General features: G+C 38.9%; 1 protein-coding gene across 2 annotated transcripts in view; it reads right to left on the bottom strand.

Annotated features, from left to right (window-relative positions):
- LOC113013452 (helicase ARIP4-like) overlaps positions 1-19,792 on the bottom strand; it is a 77,418-nt gene that overhangs the window by 34,560 nt on the left and 23,066 nt on the right. Inside the window, exon 2 of one of the 2 annotated variants that reach the window (XM_026154354.2) lies at positions 17,987-18,144. In XM_026154354.2, the coding sequence (XP_026010139.1) occupies positions 17,987-18,095 (109 nt within the window). In that variant the 5' untranslated portion in view covers positions 18,096-18,144. Of the gene's footprint in view, positions 1-4; positions 319-17,986; positions 18,145-19,792 lie in introns of those variants that run through there. The other variant, XM_026154357.2, reaches the window with a different exon arrangement.

The raw sequence follows: 19,792 nt of genomic DNA, 5'->3' as shown, positions 1-19,792 counted from the left end.
TCACCCATGTCATGTGGCTGCAACTTTCTGTATCCTAGTCTGGTGAGAGATTCATGCCTCCTCCTTATCACTCTCAGAAACTTATTCCAATCTGTGTGTGTGCTCCTTCTTCATACAGTTTACACACTTCCTCTGTTCTGTCTGAACCGAGCGTGTCAAAGTGTGTGTAGGTGTCTGTCTATGTGTGCGCGCGCGTGTGTGAGTCACCCAACACCTAGCCTCGTCGCGCAGCTTTACCGGCGCTCCACTGAGGACAGAAGACCATCGGGACAATTACAAAACAATGAGTCGTTGAAAACTGCCCCTGACCGCCGTACGTAGAAACACCCCCGCAACGCCACTGCGCAGCTTTTCCGGTCTACCTCCTCCCGCCTCTCTCTGCTTCTCCCCTCCCCCAGCCAACTGACACAGGAGCCAGTGTGTGATGTCAGCAGGACACACCCACTCAAGGAAAGCTGCCTTAGGTAACAAGGGTAATGGGGTTCAACCAGGAAGAGATGGACAGAGAGGAGAAGATGAGAGGAAAAGAAGAGGATGAGAGATCGGGAAAGGGGGAAGAGGAGGAGTGAACGATCTGATAGTTTATGGCAGTTTTTAATGTGCTGATTCTGTTTTGCCCCAATGAAAATGAAATCCTTCAAAACTGATGTCAGAAACATTAGATTGGAGGATCTCTCTCGGTGTCCAAAAAGCACACATTTTATACGATCGAATATGAATTTGTTTATTGGTTGGGATAGACTGGCGCCTAGTTTAGTAGTAATAAATGTGTAAATACAGATCTGACAAGCTAAAACGGTAACATATAATCACAAATCCACTTCAGCCTGATTTATGATTGTGGACAGAGAGGGGAGGCGATCAATATGAACCGATAGAGAGGGTGATGCTGGAGTCAAACTATGGCTGCAAGATGCAAAGCTGAAACAAGGAGATGAATAAAGTCATGTGGTACAACTTTCTGTTTGGAAAATTCTTTTTTTTTGGCTCCTCGGGGCAGCATCGCACATCATTAACACTAATAAACACATCGTAAACACCGCAACTGCAACAAATGGTAAATTTCAGTGACACATAAATGCAAACACTGTCAGTGCAGATGAGACGAACTGTGGAGAGAAGTAAGAACCATGGAGGTGGGGGAAGAAAAACACAAGCCTGACAGGGTGGAGGACAAGAAAGAAGGGATGGAATAGAAAATGGCTAGATGTGTAATTAAAGGACAAGAAAAGTGGAAGAGCGTGATGAAAAGAAAGGGAAGAGGTCGTGTGGGATTACCCTTCACAGATCACACACACATAAGGTGAAAGGTCATAGCCCAGTCACATGGTTACACATACTAACCCACATTGTAAGGAAGTCTGGGGGGGAGGGGCAGCAGAATTGGAAATAGCGAGGTGGGGGAGGAGAGAAAGAGCAGGTAGTGACAGCTGGAACGTGAAGCCAGGACTGCCTGGGAACAAACGAGTACGCTCGTGCTCGCACACGGTCACCTTTGCCACACTACCACAGTTACGGTATCTACCCGAGCTTGCACTTCCCTGTTTACATAATCCAGATTGACCAACAGAGGGAGGAGAGAGAGAGGCATTTGTGCCTCGCTGTTTTCCATCTTCATATTCTGTTTGGCCAGGAGCTAGATGAAAAACTGAGATCCTTTGTGTGTTTGGAAAATCGAATGATATACGTTGGATTGATGTCATGAACCATTTAAGGCGTTGTATTTATGTCGATCATGAAAGCAGATTGGCAGATAATCTTTTTTTTTTTTATTCCCGAGTAGTTTGATCAGCAGGAAATTAGACTGGAGGATATATTCTAAACGCTTTTAACAATAAATAAATAAATAAATAAATATATCAACCACTTTGTTATGCCATAATGTTACACTGCATGACCCATTTTACATAACAGAAGAAGAAAAGCAGCCTTTTTAAATCCAATTATAGTCTCACACTAAATGCATGTGTGTTCAGTGCAAAGTCTGGAGACAGCGTTGTTGCACAGTAAACAGCACCAAGTTTAAGAAAGATTGAGAGAAATCACAAGCTTCTGCTAACAGGGGAAGATTATAGCTGTTAAAAGATTAGAGTCCCAGAGTCAACAAAGAAGATAACTGCATGCATTTGACGTCTATATCCACACCGATTTTTTTTTTGCATAAACACTGCTCTATCACCATTTTTATACACATGCTGAAAGTCAAAACTCTTGTGTGCGTCAACCAACCGAGGTGGATTCAAGAAAGAAAATGCCCGTTGAAGTCTAATCAGACGTTAGCTAGTCTTTCTTCTTCTTCTGTCGGCTTCATTAGGACATTTGATAGAGACAAATTTTTCAAAAGCTCAGAATGGGTCTTAAAATAATCACAGCATTTTTTAAAGGTAGATCACATAAGCGAGATGATTTTTTACTTCATTTATTTTGCGAGTACACAATATGTTCTGGATTAGCTATTTTCAAAACTATTTTATTTTATTTTATTTTATTTTGGTTAATTTAAATGTTTCTTTACCCTAGTTTTAGTTTAGTTTCAGTTGACCTAGTAGCAAATCTGTGTGATGTCATCTGAGAATGGTGCAACAAATAATTTCCTCCATTTACTGCTCGCATATGTGCATCATGTGTAGTTCCTGCATGCTCTATTCTGAAAACTCACCTTTTCTAAGCCACATGGAGTATTTCCAGTAGTGGGAGTGTGCCTGAAGTGAACCGTTTCCTACTCTGAGTTATATTACAGAAAGGAAAATGTGTGAAAAAATGTCCAGCCCTGAGACTGCCAAAAGGTCTTGTGTGAAAATGGCTTATGAGGCAGGTGCATATGCAGGCTCATATGCATATGATTGCTAGCCATGTAGGGATATCCACTTATCTGCTTTACTGATGTAATCAGCACAGCCTGCAGTACCTAAACTTTCAATGTAATCAGTGTCTCCCATTTACCTGTTATTCAGAGTTGGAGCAAAGTCAGTTCTATTTTGGTTCCTTTTAAGAACCAGTCAACATATCTGAGAAGCAGACATCATGTTGCAACAAAAGCTAATTAGCATGAGACGAAGATCACAGCAGACAGAATCTTCTTCAGAAGCCACAGGCCCACCAGAGGTTGCAACAGTGACTTCTTAACACATCTGACCACAGTCTGCTAGACTGGGGACCCATCACTTCCCTACTCTGACATATAGCACAGGTGCTCCTCAGGGATGCACCCTAGGCCCACTTCTCTAATCGCAGCCAACCAACCGACAAAATCAACTTAGTCATTGTGTTTTCAGTTGACACCACAAGATTAATACACAAAGGAAATGAGTCTGCCTACAGGGATAAAGACTGTAAACTGTCATAAAGGTGCTCCAACAGGAACCTGGCACTCCACACCTTCACATTACAGAAAAGCTTCTATCACAATGACATCAAAGTACTGAACTCTAGATCTGCACTCTCACCACTCAGGACATTGTAAAATATTGCTAAAGACTATGACATTATTTTTGTTTGTCCACACGTACGTTGACAAAATAAAGGCTTTTTATTCTATTCTAATTGGTGTGGTGTGGTGTCATGCTGCTGCAAAATGGTTGGCTACATTGGTCATAAAGTAGCCCTGACGTTAACAACCTAGCAAACCGTAAAGGTTTCTGTGACTTGATTGGCAGATTAATATAAACATTTATTTGAACAACAAACTTGGTTTGGGCCATTTCAGAGACCTGATGATGCTATTGGTAGACTATGGTCAACTAACAACAAATAGATTCAAGTCGGAAATGGCTTTTTATTATTGAGCCAAACACTGATAAACTGGCTAAACCTTTCCTTTGTACAAAGTTGCCACAGATACATGACATGAAAAGATATTGCAATGCATATCCTTTCATTATCATCACCCATAAGTGGATGAGATGATCTAAAAAAAAAAAAAAGCTAAAATTTGACACAAGAACTGTGCTGTTAGACATGTCACAAAGAATTTAGTTAAAAAAATATGTTGAAACACATGATGTGCCCAAAAGCCTTTGCATATATTTGAAACATCATAGTGCAAAAAAACCCAAAACATAAAAAAGAAAAACTAAACTAAAGATCTCAAGTTTGGCTCAAGAATAACCACACTTCAAATCAGAATCCTGGGGTGAAATCAGAGCAGTTAGACATAGCCATGAAGAGGCTGTGATTGCACTTCTTTTAATTGCGGCAATTTACACTTTTGCCTTTAGACACGGTTATGCAGCATGTCTATGAACTTTAATTTTTGAGCGTAGTGGACTCTTTAAGGTTGGAAAGAGGGACCTGTGACTAGAGGGATCAATCCTGCTGAGGAATATAAAAGAATGATTAATTCTCCATCATTTCTCTCGGGATGAATAAAGTATTCTGATTCTGATTCTGATTACCTCCTCCAAGGGGCTATTTAGGCTATGTTACACTCAAGGATTAGATCTGGTTTGGTTCAGACTTTAAAATTAAAATATGAAATTTGTTAATTCATTAAAATGATACTTGGTAAAACAAGAATAGTTCAGTAGCCACACGGGAACTACTCAATTTATCTAACGATGAATGAATTCACATCAGCTTAAAAAGATTGGAGGAACTTTGAACAGGGACCAAAGGGACCTGGTGCTTAGACTGTTTTGTCAGCTGTTGTTTCGAAAGGACAAGAAAAAAAACTCTTATCACCATCATCTCCCACCAAACAAGGGAGACATGTAGAATCAATGCAAAAACACACTGGAGTGGTTCTGAAAACACGTGCCGGCCTAAAAAGTTACAAAGACATTTCATTTTGGTCTTTCTTTTAATTTAACCAAGACTTCCTAAATTCCTAAATTGCCCTCTTATGGCACTCTGGTCATTTATAATGTAAAAACACCAGGAAATCCTCATCTTTGATGAAGCCATGACAGCTTATTTCCAATTTTGTAAATAAGTGAGACATTACATGGTTTAGATATGTGTGAAAATTATTAAATCCAAAGATATATCAGGCAAAAAAAAAGTCACACCTGGATGTAACTAAATTAGGTAAAAGCCTTACACTGAATATGTGATTATTTAAAGTTTCAGCTGGCACCTTGTTATTTAACCCTTACTGATGAAGTTGATACGGAAGACGTTTCCTGTGGTTGCACACGACATGTTACTCTGTTTTAGAAATAATCGGTCTAGATTAAGCAAAGTAAACAACGATTGAGATTGCTGTAACTTCGAAAATTGGAAAAAGAAGTTTTCTTCCCACGCACAATGGACGCTAATGTTTTTGTCACTTTTTATGGAATCAAACTTAAAGTAAGGTCAGTACTTCCACGCTTTAAACGCTGCACGCTCATACTCTCTCCTGCACTCGATATATTATCCACTGTTGATCTGCAGACAGCTGTTGTCACGAACGTCGCACTCGCTTACGTCACTGTCATGAGACATTCTCGCAAAAAAAAATCACGGTTTTAGTAACGCAGTAACGCAGCGTTCCTACGTGAAAGTCACCATAATCTAATTACCGTTTTTGCAATAGTAATCCCTTACTTTACTCGTTACTTGAAAAAAGTAATCGGATTACAGTAACGCGTTACTGCCCATCTCTGATTAGAAGATACATGAACCCCTGATATCAGTCTCCAATCTTTGGATTCTGCACTCTTGACTAAAAAGGGATGAGTTTTTCTGAACATGCGTTCAGATTATAGCAGCTCGGGGACCACAGCTAACACGTAATTTAAAACAAACATGCAGGTGGTTTTGCTAATGAGCTATTGTAACTTATAATCAGTTTGACATCAAGCCAGTCTGTTATCTGATCTCAAGTCTGCTCACGCACAAAGTCTGTTTCTCTCTTTGACACACACACACACACACACACACACACACACACACACACACACACGGATCTGGCAGTCTGGTGTGTCAGTATGTAGACCAGCTGGTGTTACTGTATCACCTCCTACACTTCATTCTGTACTGTCCTTAATCAGGTCTCACAAACACACACACACACACACACACACACACACACACACACACACACACACACACACACACACTTGATGTTATGAAATGTAATTTCATTCCCCCCCTTTCTCCTCCTGCAGCTATTGTGCTCATTCTCTCGCTGACAAATGTTTGTTTCAACTACTTACTTTTAATCCTACAACATAATTTAATCATGGTTTAGTTTCAACAAAATCCAAGCCCTGTATTACAGTTTACTCAACTACAGAGGGAAATGCATGTATTTATATACAAGCAACTTTATGTAACCAGTGATTTATTGTTATTGCTTTGCTAATGCTGCAAAATGAACATCTAACATCTTTAAAAGGGGATGATCCACCAGTTTGAAAGAATAATTGTACTGTAATAGTGTAATGGTGAGTAGCCTCAACACCACTGTATAGGATGCTACCTGAATGTGACAATTAAAAAAATAACTGCAGTTACAAAGAACCAGACATGTTAGTAATGATCTTTTTTGCATGTATCATCAGTTTTGTGACAGCTAGTTTCATTTAAATAGGTGTATAACCTTGAATAGAGTCAACAGATGTGACATATGATAACATCATGCTGACCAGGCAAGCTAGCAAGCTGATATTGGTTTAATAACATAAAATAAAATGAGGCTAAAAATCTTAATTTGAGCTTTGTGATGATTCTCTGATTTCCAGTATAGCATGTTAGACTCACGATTTAGCCAAAGCTGCCCGTATTGTAAGCTGTTTTTTCCCCTCTGTACCATTGTTTTTCTCTCCGGACGTTGGAAATGAAAACCTACAGTCACAGTCCATCTTACAAAAAAAGCTACCTGATGCGTAACTTATCTAGCGTGGGCAAAAAAAAACAGGCAATGTGTTGCATCAGGTAGCCGATTAAACCACCAGGTGTCTGCAACAATCGCCGCAAAGAAACACGTTTACCTCTTTTTCTTCAGTTTGAACTACAGCGACGGGGAGCGTGCTCTGCTTAGCAACGCCTACACACATGCAGGGGAGCAACAGGCTAATTAACAGACTATTACTCCCCTGCTCTCTGGTGTGTGTGTGCAAGTCTTATGAAAGATGTGACTAAACCTCATGACAGCTTCATCAGAACTGCCAACAGAGCTAACAACATGCAGCGCACACACCGCAATCTGTTCACACACAGACTCAAAAAACACATGAGCGGACGTGCGTGCGCGCGCGTACACACACACACACCCTGACCCAGAACAGGTATCCCTGCAGCGCCATGCTGCTGAAGATGGTGATTTTATTTTAGAATAGTGGTCCCACCTCCCCAGGTCCATTTCTCAATGTCACTTTTTGAAGAATGGCCTCTGTAGATACTTTTTTTTAACCTTCTTCTCTTCTCTTTCTTGGGTTTTCATGTGCATATATTCCTAGTTTTCTAGGTCAGCATGCTTCCTTTTTCTTCATTAAGCCCTGTTTTTAACAGCCTAAGCATTTTACCCAAAAGGTAGTAATGAAAGAATTGCACTGATTAAAAGTGCTTTTCAAAACTATATTTATGGATTTTACATAAAAGATTTTATGCTGGTGCTATACAAATCGTGCTTACGCCTATAAACAGGGTTTTATAAGAATATAGATAGATTGATATGATAGTGACATCTTTTGTCACTTCATTTTTTTAAATCATAAAATCCATATCATAGGATCTCTGTGACCAAACTTTTCAGTCTTCCCTTCTTTGTGTGACTACACTGTGAGCTGCGGCTATAGAAATATAGAAATTGGTAGGGCTCAAGTAAATGAGACGAACCTTCGAGTAGGGCTGCTCAATTAATCAAATTTTAATCTAGATTATGATCTGGGCTTTCAACGATCATTAAAAATGACTGAGCCGATTATTAGCACCTCCCTCATGCTTTACTCTCGCGCTGCTCCGTGTGGCAAATCGAGCGCACCTCTCTGCATTTTGAACACGTGTCACAACAATTAAGAGGACCCAAGGGAAGCTCGGAAAGCTAAGCAGAAGTTATTTGGAGAGGAGAGTGACTACCGTTGGTTGAAAAGAGAGGTAAAAAAAACTTCAGTGGTGTGGAAACATTATGGGTTCGCGGAGTCAGACGTGGAACAAGTAGACATAGTGTGTAAACTTTGCTACAGTGTCGTAGCTGCACCACAGAGCAACACTGCAAAGTTCACTAAACATAGATGTTTACATTTTTCACTTATTTTTTATATTGCAAACATTTGCACTGTTATCAGTATTGCACACTATTTTATATTATTTTTTGACAATCTTTAAAGTCATTATTCAATACATTGTTATTGTTAAATAAATATCGTCAAATAATCGAGATCTCAATTTCAGTGAAAATAATCGTGATTATCATTTTTGCCATAATCGAGCAGCCCTACCTTCGAGTGACCTGAAAATGTAACTAGTGAAACTATCACAGTGGCCAGAAGAAAAGGTCTAATTATCACAAATCCAGCACGTAAAAACCTGCAAATACAATACTGCTTTAAACCAGTCTTGTTCATTCATTTGTGTTAATATCCAATCTTGACCCAGAGGCTGTTCTGAAGCTTTAAAAAAGAAAATCTGAAGAGACTTTTGCTTGTTGTCTCTACCAAACATGTTTCCACCGAAACAAATACTGAAATGTCGTTATATACCTGCCTATTAACAACAGCCTCTCTCCCCATCTGCCTCTCTTTGGTATGCTATGAAAACTGACTTTCCATCTCTCTCAAGCAATATTTATTTTTTACAATAAATTACCGTAATTCCCGGACTACAGAGCGCACCTGATTAAAAGCCGCATGCTCTAATTTTAGAAAGAAAATCAATTTTGTACTTGTACAGGCCGCACTGGATTTTAAGCCGTATGCGTTTCACTCGTAATATGAGATATTTACACAGAAATATTACACGTGAGGATTTTTAACGTTTAATTTAATCCGTAAGGTAACATAAACATGGCAACATAAACGTTATGGTAACATACAAAAATACATACTGCAAATGCTTCTTTTCCTCGAACAGTGTAGTATGTATGTATGTATGTATCAGTAACACACAAATTACGTTGCTTATGGTTTTTTTACGGAACAGTGCACAAACAACATTACAACGTCTCTTAACAACCGGTAAAAAATATATACCGTATATATACTACTTACCAATTTTATTGGTCTGCTGTTACCAGGCAAAATGTTTTTGGCCGCATGAAAAAAAAAATGCATTAGCCGCACGTCAGTATAAGCCGCAGTGTTCACAGTGTGGGAAAAAAGTAGCGGCTTATGACCCGAAAACTACGGTATATATTTAAATTATTATGTGTGTACTTTTGATTGAGTACTTTTATGTAAAATGATAATCTGTGTTGTTGTTGTTGACCAAAATAAATTTCACTTCACTTTTACATAGGGGAAGCATACTAGAATAAAAACTGCTAAATTAAAGCACAAATAGTTATTTTCATGGGCATTTAAACTCATGTAATGACTCCAAATGACACTTTTTTAAAAATACCACGCTGAAAGTGTAATATCCCAACTGTATGTGTGTTTTATGTGGTACCAGTGATGTGATCACCATAACAACCCAAACTTCTCCAGAAAGAAGACACATTATTCATCAGTTCATGCAGTCAAAAAAGCAAATTAAAAGTTAAAAAAAAAATTCATGTACATCAGAGATTTTTCACTAAGTTGCACAGAGTAGCTCAACAGTGAATTTCACCTAAAAATATATCAAGAATGAATCATTTCTGTGATCAATAACAACAACGACAAGTTTTGCCGATTAATTCTACACTCCATCTGTACATCGGTATTGACATATTTTCTGTTTAATAGTCCTGTGACGTGTTTATTAAACTCACACCCACTCTGTCATCCCTTTCTTTGTTCAGTGTTTGCTCAGTGTGTGCTGAACCAGTCACATGAATGGAGAAACTTTATAGCAGCTGGTTGAAAGTAGATTTTCTTTTACATGCTTTAGAACTAATAATTAAATTATTAGTGTATGCAAGGATTAAAAACATAAAGCTATAAGGAGGACAAAGTTACACTAATTAGTTGAAGAGAAGAGACAAAAGCATAAAGATAAGAGTGTGAATAGGAGAAAACAGGGGAGGAAGAAGAAGAACAGGAGGAAAAAAGGGGATGTCAAACCTGGAGGAGTAAACTGTCACAACTATGAGGGGGCCGGCGTCCTGGTGACAGTTGTTATGGTAACTATGGGACAGACGCAGGAAGCAGCAGGGGGGGTGACGATGTCACAGGAGCAAAATAGACTTGCAAAGTGGGGAAGATAAACATGGAAATGTGTCTTCTCCATCAGACAGTTCTCCTGTGGGTCGATAGCCCGAACCAAGAAAGAACTGGATTACATCAGCTGCAAACACGCCACACATCCATTAGAGTCGGGATTGGACCGATCTGAGGTGCCGATCCGATATCGCACGACTAAAAGAAGACACTTTTTTAGGCAGGAGATAGATAATACACTAAAAGGTAACAAAAGATTTTCAGCTACATGAACATTGTCCATCCTAACCTACAACATACATGTACATACAACTCCAACTTGAAAACAAGTCACCTATGTTAAGGAGAGTCATGGTGACCTGTTGAGCACATGCTTTCAAGAGTATAAAAAGAAAGTCTTGTACATTCAGCTACAGCTTACAAACTCCAAACAAACTTGTTTTCACCCATCAGGACCTCCTAAGGTAACCTCACAAAGCCAGTTCTGTCGCCTTCGGCGTCTGCCAATTTTGCTGATATGCTGGGTCAGTTATACAAAGTGTTGCACAACTGTTGTGGTAAAATGTTTTATAAACCTGACCAAGCAGGGACGCGCAAAGACCTGAACCTCCTTTGGTGGATGATTAAGTGTCCATCATCATTGCCCTCTGCCTCACAAACACAGACACTCTTTCAGAGTCCATATTACTGCAGAGCTGCCATTACAGAGTCTAACAGAGTTCTGATGTAATTAGGACAACATGTACAGCCTCTGTGTGTGTGTGTGTGTGTGTGTGTGTGTGTGTGTGTGTGTGTGTGTGTGTGTATGTGTGTGTGTGTGTGTTTTAGTTCTCTGCTGCTGCTCAGGCCCAAACATAACAAGCAATCTGTCACATTACAGGGTTATCCAACACTGACTCACAGTGATGAGAAGCCCAAAAAGGTCTCCACAGGCTGCAAACTTCGAGCACGATGCGCTTCTACCCACTCCCAGATCTCTGATTCCACAAGATAGATATGGCCATTCAAGGAATTATTAAAAGAGCTGAAGACCTGCAGAGATACAGTACTCACCACTACACGCCAAAAAGGAATTTCCCCACTGACCACCGGAATAAACGTTACATTTGTAAACAGAGCCAACTACATATAACATCTTCTTTACTTACTCACACTTACTTACTCACTCATTTAGACTGAGCAGAGCTGCGGCTGAGACTTAAGTGTAGTTTAACTGACCAAAGCTTGCTGTTGTTAAGCAACAGCAAGAATCTTGTTGAATGGTGCTTCAGACTTTTGGAGGAAAAGAACAAAAAAAGGAAAAATTAATAGGCTCATTTACTTTCTGCTTGAGTGTAAGATGTGAATACTGATACACTGCTATAAACTGTGTAACTGGTAGCTTCATTTTCACTTAGCATATAAATACACAACAACAAAGCACAACAAATATTTAAATGGCTGTTTTTTAAAAACAAAATTCACAAAATTGGTTGGTGAGAGAAATTGCTTTTTAGTTAACAGCAACAACTAGGTGTAATGTACTAAGCTAAACTAAACTAACCACCTGAATTAACCAGTATGTGGATATGAAGCTCCCATAAAGCTTCTTACACTAAGGAAAAGGGCGATCGTGACTCAAAGAGTTGGGTGTTCGTCTTGTAACCGGAAGGTTGCCGGTTTGAGCCCCTGCTTGGACAGTCTCCGTCGTTGTGTCCGTGGGCAAGACACTTCACCTACCGCCTACTGGTGATGGCCAGAGGGGCCGATGGCGCGATATGGCAGCTTCGCTTCTGTCAGTCTGTCCCAGGGCAGCTGTGGCTACAACTGTAGCTTGCCTCCACCAGTGTGTGAATGTGAGAGTGAATGAATAGTGGAAATGTAAAGTGCTTTGAGGGCCCCGAAAAGCGCTATATAAATGCAATTGATTATTATTATTATTATTATTATTTTTGAACGAATAATTTTAAACACCTATTTTAAGGCATTCCGTGTGCTCACAGCCAACGTAATATCAATCCAAACAGTCTCATGTTAGCAAAGTGGGTGTTCAAGAAAGTCCAGTTTTGTAGGATACAGATATGACAGAGGTCTAATTCTCACTCTGCTTAAATCAAGAAAGATCATTTCTAAACTTTTAAAGATGACAAAAAAGGCATAAAAAATATGACATGATCACTTTGGGGGTTTTTTTGTTTTTGTTTTTTTAAACAGATGCTAGCTTTTGTTCTAAATTGACAAAATGTAAGAATTCAACAAATGTTACGGAAGATTTTGCACAGTACGAGTGAGTCTTGAGACGCCCCTTCATTAATTTATATTTTGCTTCCAAGGAACTCGACTTTGTTATTTTTGAAGTGGTCTTGAGCCACACTTCTCCAGGCTTTCAATGTTTTTCTTTCAACTAGAGATGGCACGATACCACTTTTTTATGTCCGATACCGATACCGATATCATAAATTTGGATATCTGCCGATACCGATATGAATCCGATATAGTGTTTTTTAATCAACAAAACTGTTTTTTAAATATCTTGCTGCATTTTGTATAAGTTCATACTCAAGTTTAAAACAACAACTACACTAAAGCTATTCTGTTATACCTGTATGCAAAAAAAATATTTCATAGTTCAGCAATACTGATCAATCTAATAAACTTAAACCTACACCATCCTCCCTATTCTGGTATTTTAAAGAGTACTTAGCATAAATATTAAGCAACCTAACTAATAGGGTTCCAACTCCCAGCAACAACAAAAATAAATAAATAAAAAATAGGGAACCACCCCTCACACTCCACCTCATGATGCTTAATCGACGTAATCAACCTTAATTTGATGCAGTGTGAAAAAAAATGCACAGAAATCAATTATTTTTCAAGAAATATTAAATAGATTCAACATCTTTCTTCAACAAAATTGCAGACTGCACAGATGGTACCTTCCCAAAGGAAAAAGTACTATAGCTTACTAGGGTATATATATTAGACTTAATAGTCACTATATACAGTAATTGACTTCTATTCATTTTACATCAAATTAAAACTTTGGGTGTCAGATAATTATTTATTAAAAGCTAGACATTTTAAATGAGAATAAGAAAGAAAAGTATGTCTTTGTGCCCCCTTTTCCCTGTTAATGTCCTATCGGCCCCCCTGGCTAAACTTTGCTAGATCCGCCCCTGCACAGTTACCAGCGTCAGCTACGTAGAAAAAGATCCTCGAGTAGAAAGTAATATTAAATACATTCTAACAACAGCTTATCAAGCTTAAACGTGCTGCTGTTGTTCAGCCGCTGGTTTCCTCTTTCTGGTGCAAAGTGGGCCAAAAGCAAACTAGAGACACGGACTCGCGACAGAAAAGCCGATCAGCTGATCGTTAAGCAGTTTCATGATTAGCAGCAGGAGAGGCAGTCGTTTGTTAAGCTTAACGCAGGAATGCTTTACAAACATTCAGAGATGGACTTACACACTTGCTTTACTTCTCTCGGGGATAACTTTGTCGGAGATGAAATGCCGGGTTGCTAGCGAAGCTCCAAATGCTATCCAGACCACCGACAGGTCCCGCATGCCACAGCCGCTCTATCACGTGATGCATACTGCTCCGACGTGCTAACGTTCTGAGGTGAGTTACGGCGTGTTGCAAGTTTTGTGAGGTGCTTTCGTGATATTTAATGGATCGGATTACATTTTTTATTTTTCTCCGATATCCGATCCAGTAATTTAGGTCAGTATCGGACCGATACCGATACGTAATATCGGATCGGTCCATCTCTACTTTCAACACTGGCTGCTTTTTCACTCATTTTAGGTCCAGTCCTTGTACATGACCATTTTCAGAGGAATCTTATTTTTTGTTTGTTTTTTTTAAAGCCACTTAAGACTGACCTATGAATCATTCAAGCATAAAAAAGTCACTGAACTCATCAGATAAACCGGTGTTGTGTCTACACAACAAAAAAATTTGAAAACCAGTTTTAACCTGTACCCCTTAGGGACTTGTGGCTAGCAGCCTGTTACAAAAGTGTACTTTAGTTGAATATAGGTAAAAGGCCAGTATGACAGGCACAAAATAGCATTTTTTAACCAACAAGGTTATTTCTAAAGAGCCAAAAACATGGTATATGATGAAGAGATGAACAGTAACTGACAGCCCTGTCCTTAAAAACAGGTCTAATGGAATGATGAATCCAAATGTGAAAATTTGGATTAGCTCCCCGGAGCCCAGGACTAAACACTACTGAAACAGTGTGTGACAGAGAACAGAACAAAAGGCAGAAACATTCAAAGAAGAGCTTTGAATGTCCTTCAAGAAACCTGGAGACCTATTCCTGAAAGAAATGACAAGAAAGCTGCCTAAGAGAGTTCAGGCTGTGCTGCAGTTAGTCATACAAATATTGATCTTCAAGCTCATTAGAATTGTACAAACTTTGCTTTTGCCGTATATACTGTATTTACATGACACTTGCACGTTTCAAAAAATCGCTGCATCTATTTCACATTCAGTTCTCTTCTGCTTATTCTTGTCAGGGTCGCGGAGGCTATCCCAGCTGTCTTAGTCTACGTCCACACTAGCCCGAATAAATTTGAAAATGGCGTTTTCATCTGAAAACGCTCTGCGTCCACACTATTGTTTTCAGTTGTTTTCACAGAGTTGTGCGTCCACATTGAAATGGCTGAAAATGCTCACGTTCCAGTACTGCACATGCGTAAAATGCAAGAAGATTCGGCCTGCCTCATTTCTGTCAGCCGTTTATTTACTTTCCGACAAAATGTTGAGGAAAAGCACCGAGTTTTTTAAATGGACTAACACTGAGGTGGAGTTGTTGCTCCAAGTAACACAAAAGTACAAAGTTGAATTTGAAGAAAAGCTATCTGGAGCTTGTACAGACTGATATTAATCTTTAATAGGGCTGTCAAAATTGAGAGCAAACAAAACAAGTGCTGTATAATGCCCTCCGCTATCTTAGTTTAATTGGTCACATGACTGCATCACATATCTAAAATGTGTCATCGTTTCGAAAAGGCTCCGGGTTCGCTGCAAAAAACAAAACAAAAAAACCTGCCGTCTTTGGTCAGAAACCAAAGAAGGCAAAAAAAAAAAAACAAAGAGCAAAGGCACTCACAAGACAAGGAAGGAGACCTGTAGTGTAGTGTTTGTGTACACACACAGTGGGTACTTGGTTAGCTTTGAGTATGCTCAACTATACAGTCATTATGGTTGGATGGTAAATAAAAATGAAACTGAGACAAAAGGAGTCAACCACACACATTTACATGATCCCTTCCCTAATCTCATCCTTAACCTAAACCCAAGTCCTAACCATAAACTCAAAGGTAAGTCCCCACAAAAATCAAAGTCAAGCCCAGGCGCATCCTCTAATGACACACACACACACACACACACACACACACACACACACACACACACACACACACACACACACACACACACACACACACACACACACAAGCACATTAGAGAAAAAAGGAAAACGAAGAATTAAAATTCAAGGACACTGTGATTCCTTCAGTTAATCTCCCATTCTTTGTCTTTGCTTTTACAACAACAAATTAAGACGTCACATCAGTGAACAATGAGTTTTTAGATTTCGGTAGAAATCCTAAAACATGTAAATACTGCAGGGAAAAAACATTACAGTTTTTTACAGACGCTAGGACACATTTCTCAATACTTAGGTCACTTTTGCAAAACTCTTCACACAATCCTCCTAACTGACCGTCAGCTTGGCAAAGCAGTTTATTTCACATTCAAAATGCACTACAACTACCAAAACACTTCATTCAGGTCTCAAATAAACTCATTCTTCCAGAACACTAGCAAAGGTTGACAGCCGACAAACACACTTTGTCACCCACAAAACAATGACCTGAAAAACACTAACAACATGTAGCATTACACAGTGTTTTCTTGTGTAAAACAAGGACACATCTCTGTTTATAATTTCAATATATGTTACTGGAATGAATCAGACATCATGCAGAATTCGTTAATATTTGTTTATGTATTTTTATTTTTTTGCACTAAGTAATCCCAAAATACAAGAATTTGTATACACACCATCCACTGATACACATACAATAGTAATGCTAATCTACTCGGTCTTCTCCATTTGGCCACAGGTTCTCATCCACATCACATCTTATGTCATCTAGGGTAATACACCTAGGAAAGAATCTGCTGGCATGCCAGAATTGAAGGAGTTGAAAAATTGAAGGAGTAACACCTGTGTAGATGTTCATCTACAATGAGAATAAGCTGTGGCTGGTTAAACTGCATTTTTAGATTTAAAATATGTTTCAATAAAATATTGCTGTTGAATTTTGCTGTCTTTTCAAGTTTTGCATTGTGTTATTGTTTTGGCCATAAGTTTAACAGTTTTGAAAACAGTATGTAAGCACATGCAAAATGTCCTGTACGTACAAAGATTTTTGGCAGTTGTTGTGTCTGAGTGAGAAGATAATTCATGAAATTTGAGAGATGTAGTCATTGAATGCATTTTGTGCCAAAACAATGATAACTGGTCCTCAGTTTAGCCCACATAGACTTCTGTTGTGCTCACTGTGCGAGGAGTTTTGCAAACGTGACCTAAGTATTGAGAAATGTGTCCTAGCGTCTGTAAAAAACTGTAACTTTGCCCTTTGTGATGTCACTGAAGTTATCCAATCAAAGTTTAAATCATGCCTCCTACACACACACACACACCTCTGCATTTAATAGAGCTAATAGATGATTCACCAGGTTATGTAACACATACTGGCAAAAGAAGAAATAAGAGAAGAGGTGGAGATGAGAGTTTGGTTTGTTTCCTGAGGGAGGACAGAACAGCAGAGGCTGCTGAGGAGAGCCGGTCTGGTCACATACAGAGAATAAAGCTGCTGGGTCACTTCAGTTATTTGGTGGCTTCTGCGAAAATGTGTCTGTTTACATGTGAGTTAGATGACAAAGCAGAGAAAGTAGCTGCTGTCATTTGTGTCAGATGTAGACTTGAATAACAAAAGAGAGAATTAAACTTTTCTCTGCCCACCCACAAACTCTGTTTGAGGCGGCATCGTCGTTAGATTCTGTTAAAAACTGCAAGTCATTATATTTATAGGTGACTTTCACAATCATGTAGATTCAGACGGCTCTGAAAGATGAGGCCACTTGAGCCTGGCTCCAAAAGTGAGTCAATCCCACTAGACTCCTCTGTTACAATGCTCCTATGTTACATAATAAATCATGTTTATAGCTACAGATTACTCTTTAAAGCTACTTTAGGGCTTCATAATAACTGCCCTGGGGCTTGTTTTTTGTTGCTTTTTTTGGGTAACTCAACTTTTTAAACTTAAAGGACCTACAATTACAGGCGTGGCCATTCAGACTGAAAACTGTAAAAACTTGAGGTTTATTGCTTTGACAAACAGTCTTTTAGTTTTATTAAATATAAACTGAATTATTTTACCCAGAAAAAAAAAATCTGTGAAATTTACTGAAGAATCTGCAGTCGTTTGTAATGTGCTCTTAATTCTTGATCAGTAAGGAATAAAAGCAAAATGCTTTCTTTTATCAAAGTTCCTCAGTCCACACACGTTTCTTTTTTTTCACTTTACTCATTTTTGGTAAAACGGCTTTTTGTACTTGTCATTTATAAATTCAGAGGATAATTTTGGTTTATTCAAATTGAAATAACCCATTGATCCTGAGCCCGACTCACTTGCATCTTTGTATAAGATGCAACAAAACACAGGCAGGTGAGATGGTCTTCATTCACTAACGTGACTCACCCAGCTGACCCTCATCTTCATCGTCTCGATAATTGTCTTCGTCCGCATCACTGATGTAGCAGATCTCTCTCTCCTTCCCATTGAACCACTCGATTTCATCATCAGACATCCTGACCTAAAAGGCCGCTGCTACCTCAGCATGGCCAGCAAATCTACACCTGAAATATAGAAAACACACAATAAACAACTATAAACACACACACACACAAACTGACAGAACACAGTTTTTAAGGAACAGAAAGTGATGGCTCTTTGCTCCTTGTGCCTCTCAGCACAGTTTGAAAAGGAAGATGTAAGGGATGATATGTACAGACACACACACATTACACAGTACTAATAAACCATTAGATAAGAGATTATTTAGCTCTGTAATCAGCAGGTAGTTAAATCCTTTAAATGCCCTACCTGACTTTGTATCAGTCCAGTTTTCATCTGGTGCTTAAAAACACATATAAAGGGTAAAATCTGTCACACAATCTCAGAGTTTTCCAAAATATGGGATGTAACTTGGTCATTTTTATTCTCTGGTCAGGCAAAAAACAGCTCCTGGCTACTGATCAGAAGATTTCGAGATATCTTCCATTCTTCTAGAATAATCATGTTGTAATAAATAAAAACGTCTGCAGAAAATACAGCTTATTTCATGTCAGCCCAATAAATAAATAAATATAAAAAACTAGTGCCCCACTGTTTAAACCCTTTTAGCTACGTCCAGGAAAGGCAGGTAAGGGGCTCAAATACTAAAAAAATGCTGAACGATAAGAGAGTAAGGCTGCTCAATTCATCAAATTTTAATTTATGATCGAGCGATACTGAAAATGCATGCTTCGTTGATAGGATGCAAAACAGACGCAAATCAAGCGCTCCCTAAATCCTCGACTACGTGCCAATCACAGCCGTTACATCCAAGTTTGCAGTCTGGATGAACACTAAGTTAAAAGAAAGACAGACAAAAAAAATGTAAATGTCTGAAACAACTAAATAATCGTGATAATCATTTTGGCCATAATCATGTAGCCTTGAAAGAGAAGGTGTGGAAAAATACAATGTTATCTTAAAATCAGGCAATGAGAACATGGATTTAAATTTTCTAAGAAGACAGGATGTGAGCTTTTTAAGAGAGACATTATAAGGATCTTGACCTGCAAATGAAAGAAAGAACTACAGTGCAGACAGACAAAGCCAGTGAGAAAAAGCCACAAAGAGAGACATAAAGAGCTCTCTTTATCTCTCTGTAGGAGCGGGAGAAAAATTACACCAACGCTGCTCACAGGATCACAGAGCAGATGTGCCTTTCATTACCCGGCGTGGATCAGTAAAAGCAAAGTTTTGCTCTCTTTTTTCCCCTTTTTTTGTTTTACCGGTATATCAATATAATTCTGCTACAAACAAGAATATTTAACCCCTATGTAAAGTTTCACTGCCACAGATATGATCCTTACTGCAGAAATCTTGAGCAATATTATGAAAAAAAAAAAGGCTTCACAAAAGTGTTTGACCAGCAAAAATAGATCCTAAACCTGCATTTAGCTGCACAAGCTAAAACCATGACCTTTTTTCTCTATTGGATGAAGATGAAGGCTTTAAATAATGCGCGCGCCCACTTAGACGAGTCCAGACGCAGCATTATCACAGCAAGGCTCACTCTTGATCATCTGCCAGCTCACCTTGCATAACTTTACTCAGCACATTGCACAACAGGTAGCTCCAGCCAAGCCGACTTATTGGTCCCACAGGTCGATTTACCAGCTTCATAAAGCAAAGCTAAACATCATGGATTGGTTTGCTGGGCCTAAAAACCAGCAA

The sequence above is a fragment of the Astatotilapia calliptera genome, chromosome 20 (assembly GCF_964374335.1).
Source record: "Astatotilapia calliptera chromosome 20, fAstCal68.1, whole genome shotgun sequence".
Taxonomy (NCBI): domain Eukaryota; kingdom Metazoa; phylum Chordata; class Actinopteri; order Cichliformes; family Cichlidae; genus Astatotilapia; species Astatotilapia calliptera.
Note: the sequence above shows the minus strand (reverse complement) of the source record. Positions and strands in the feature narration are given on the sequence as shown.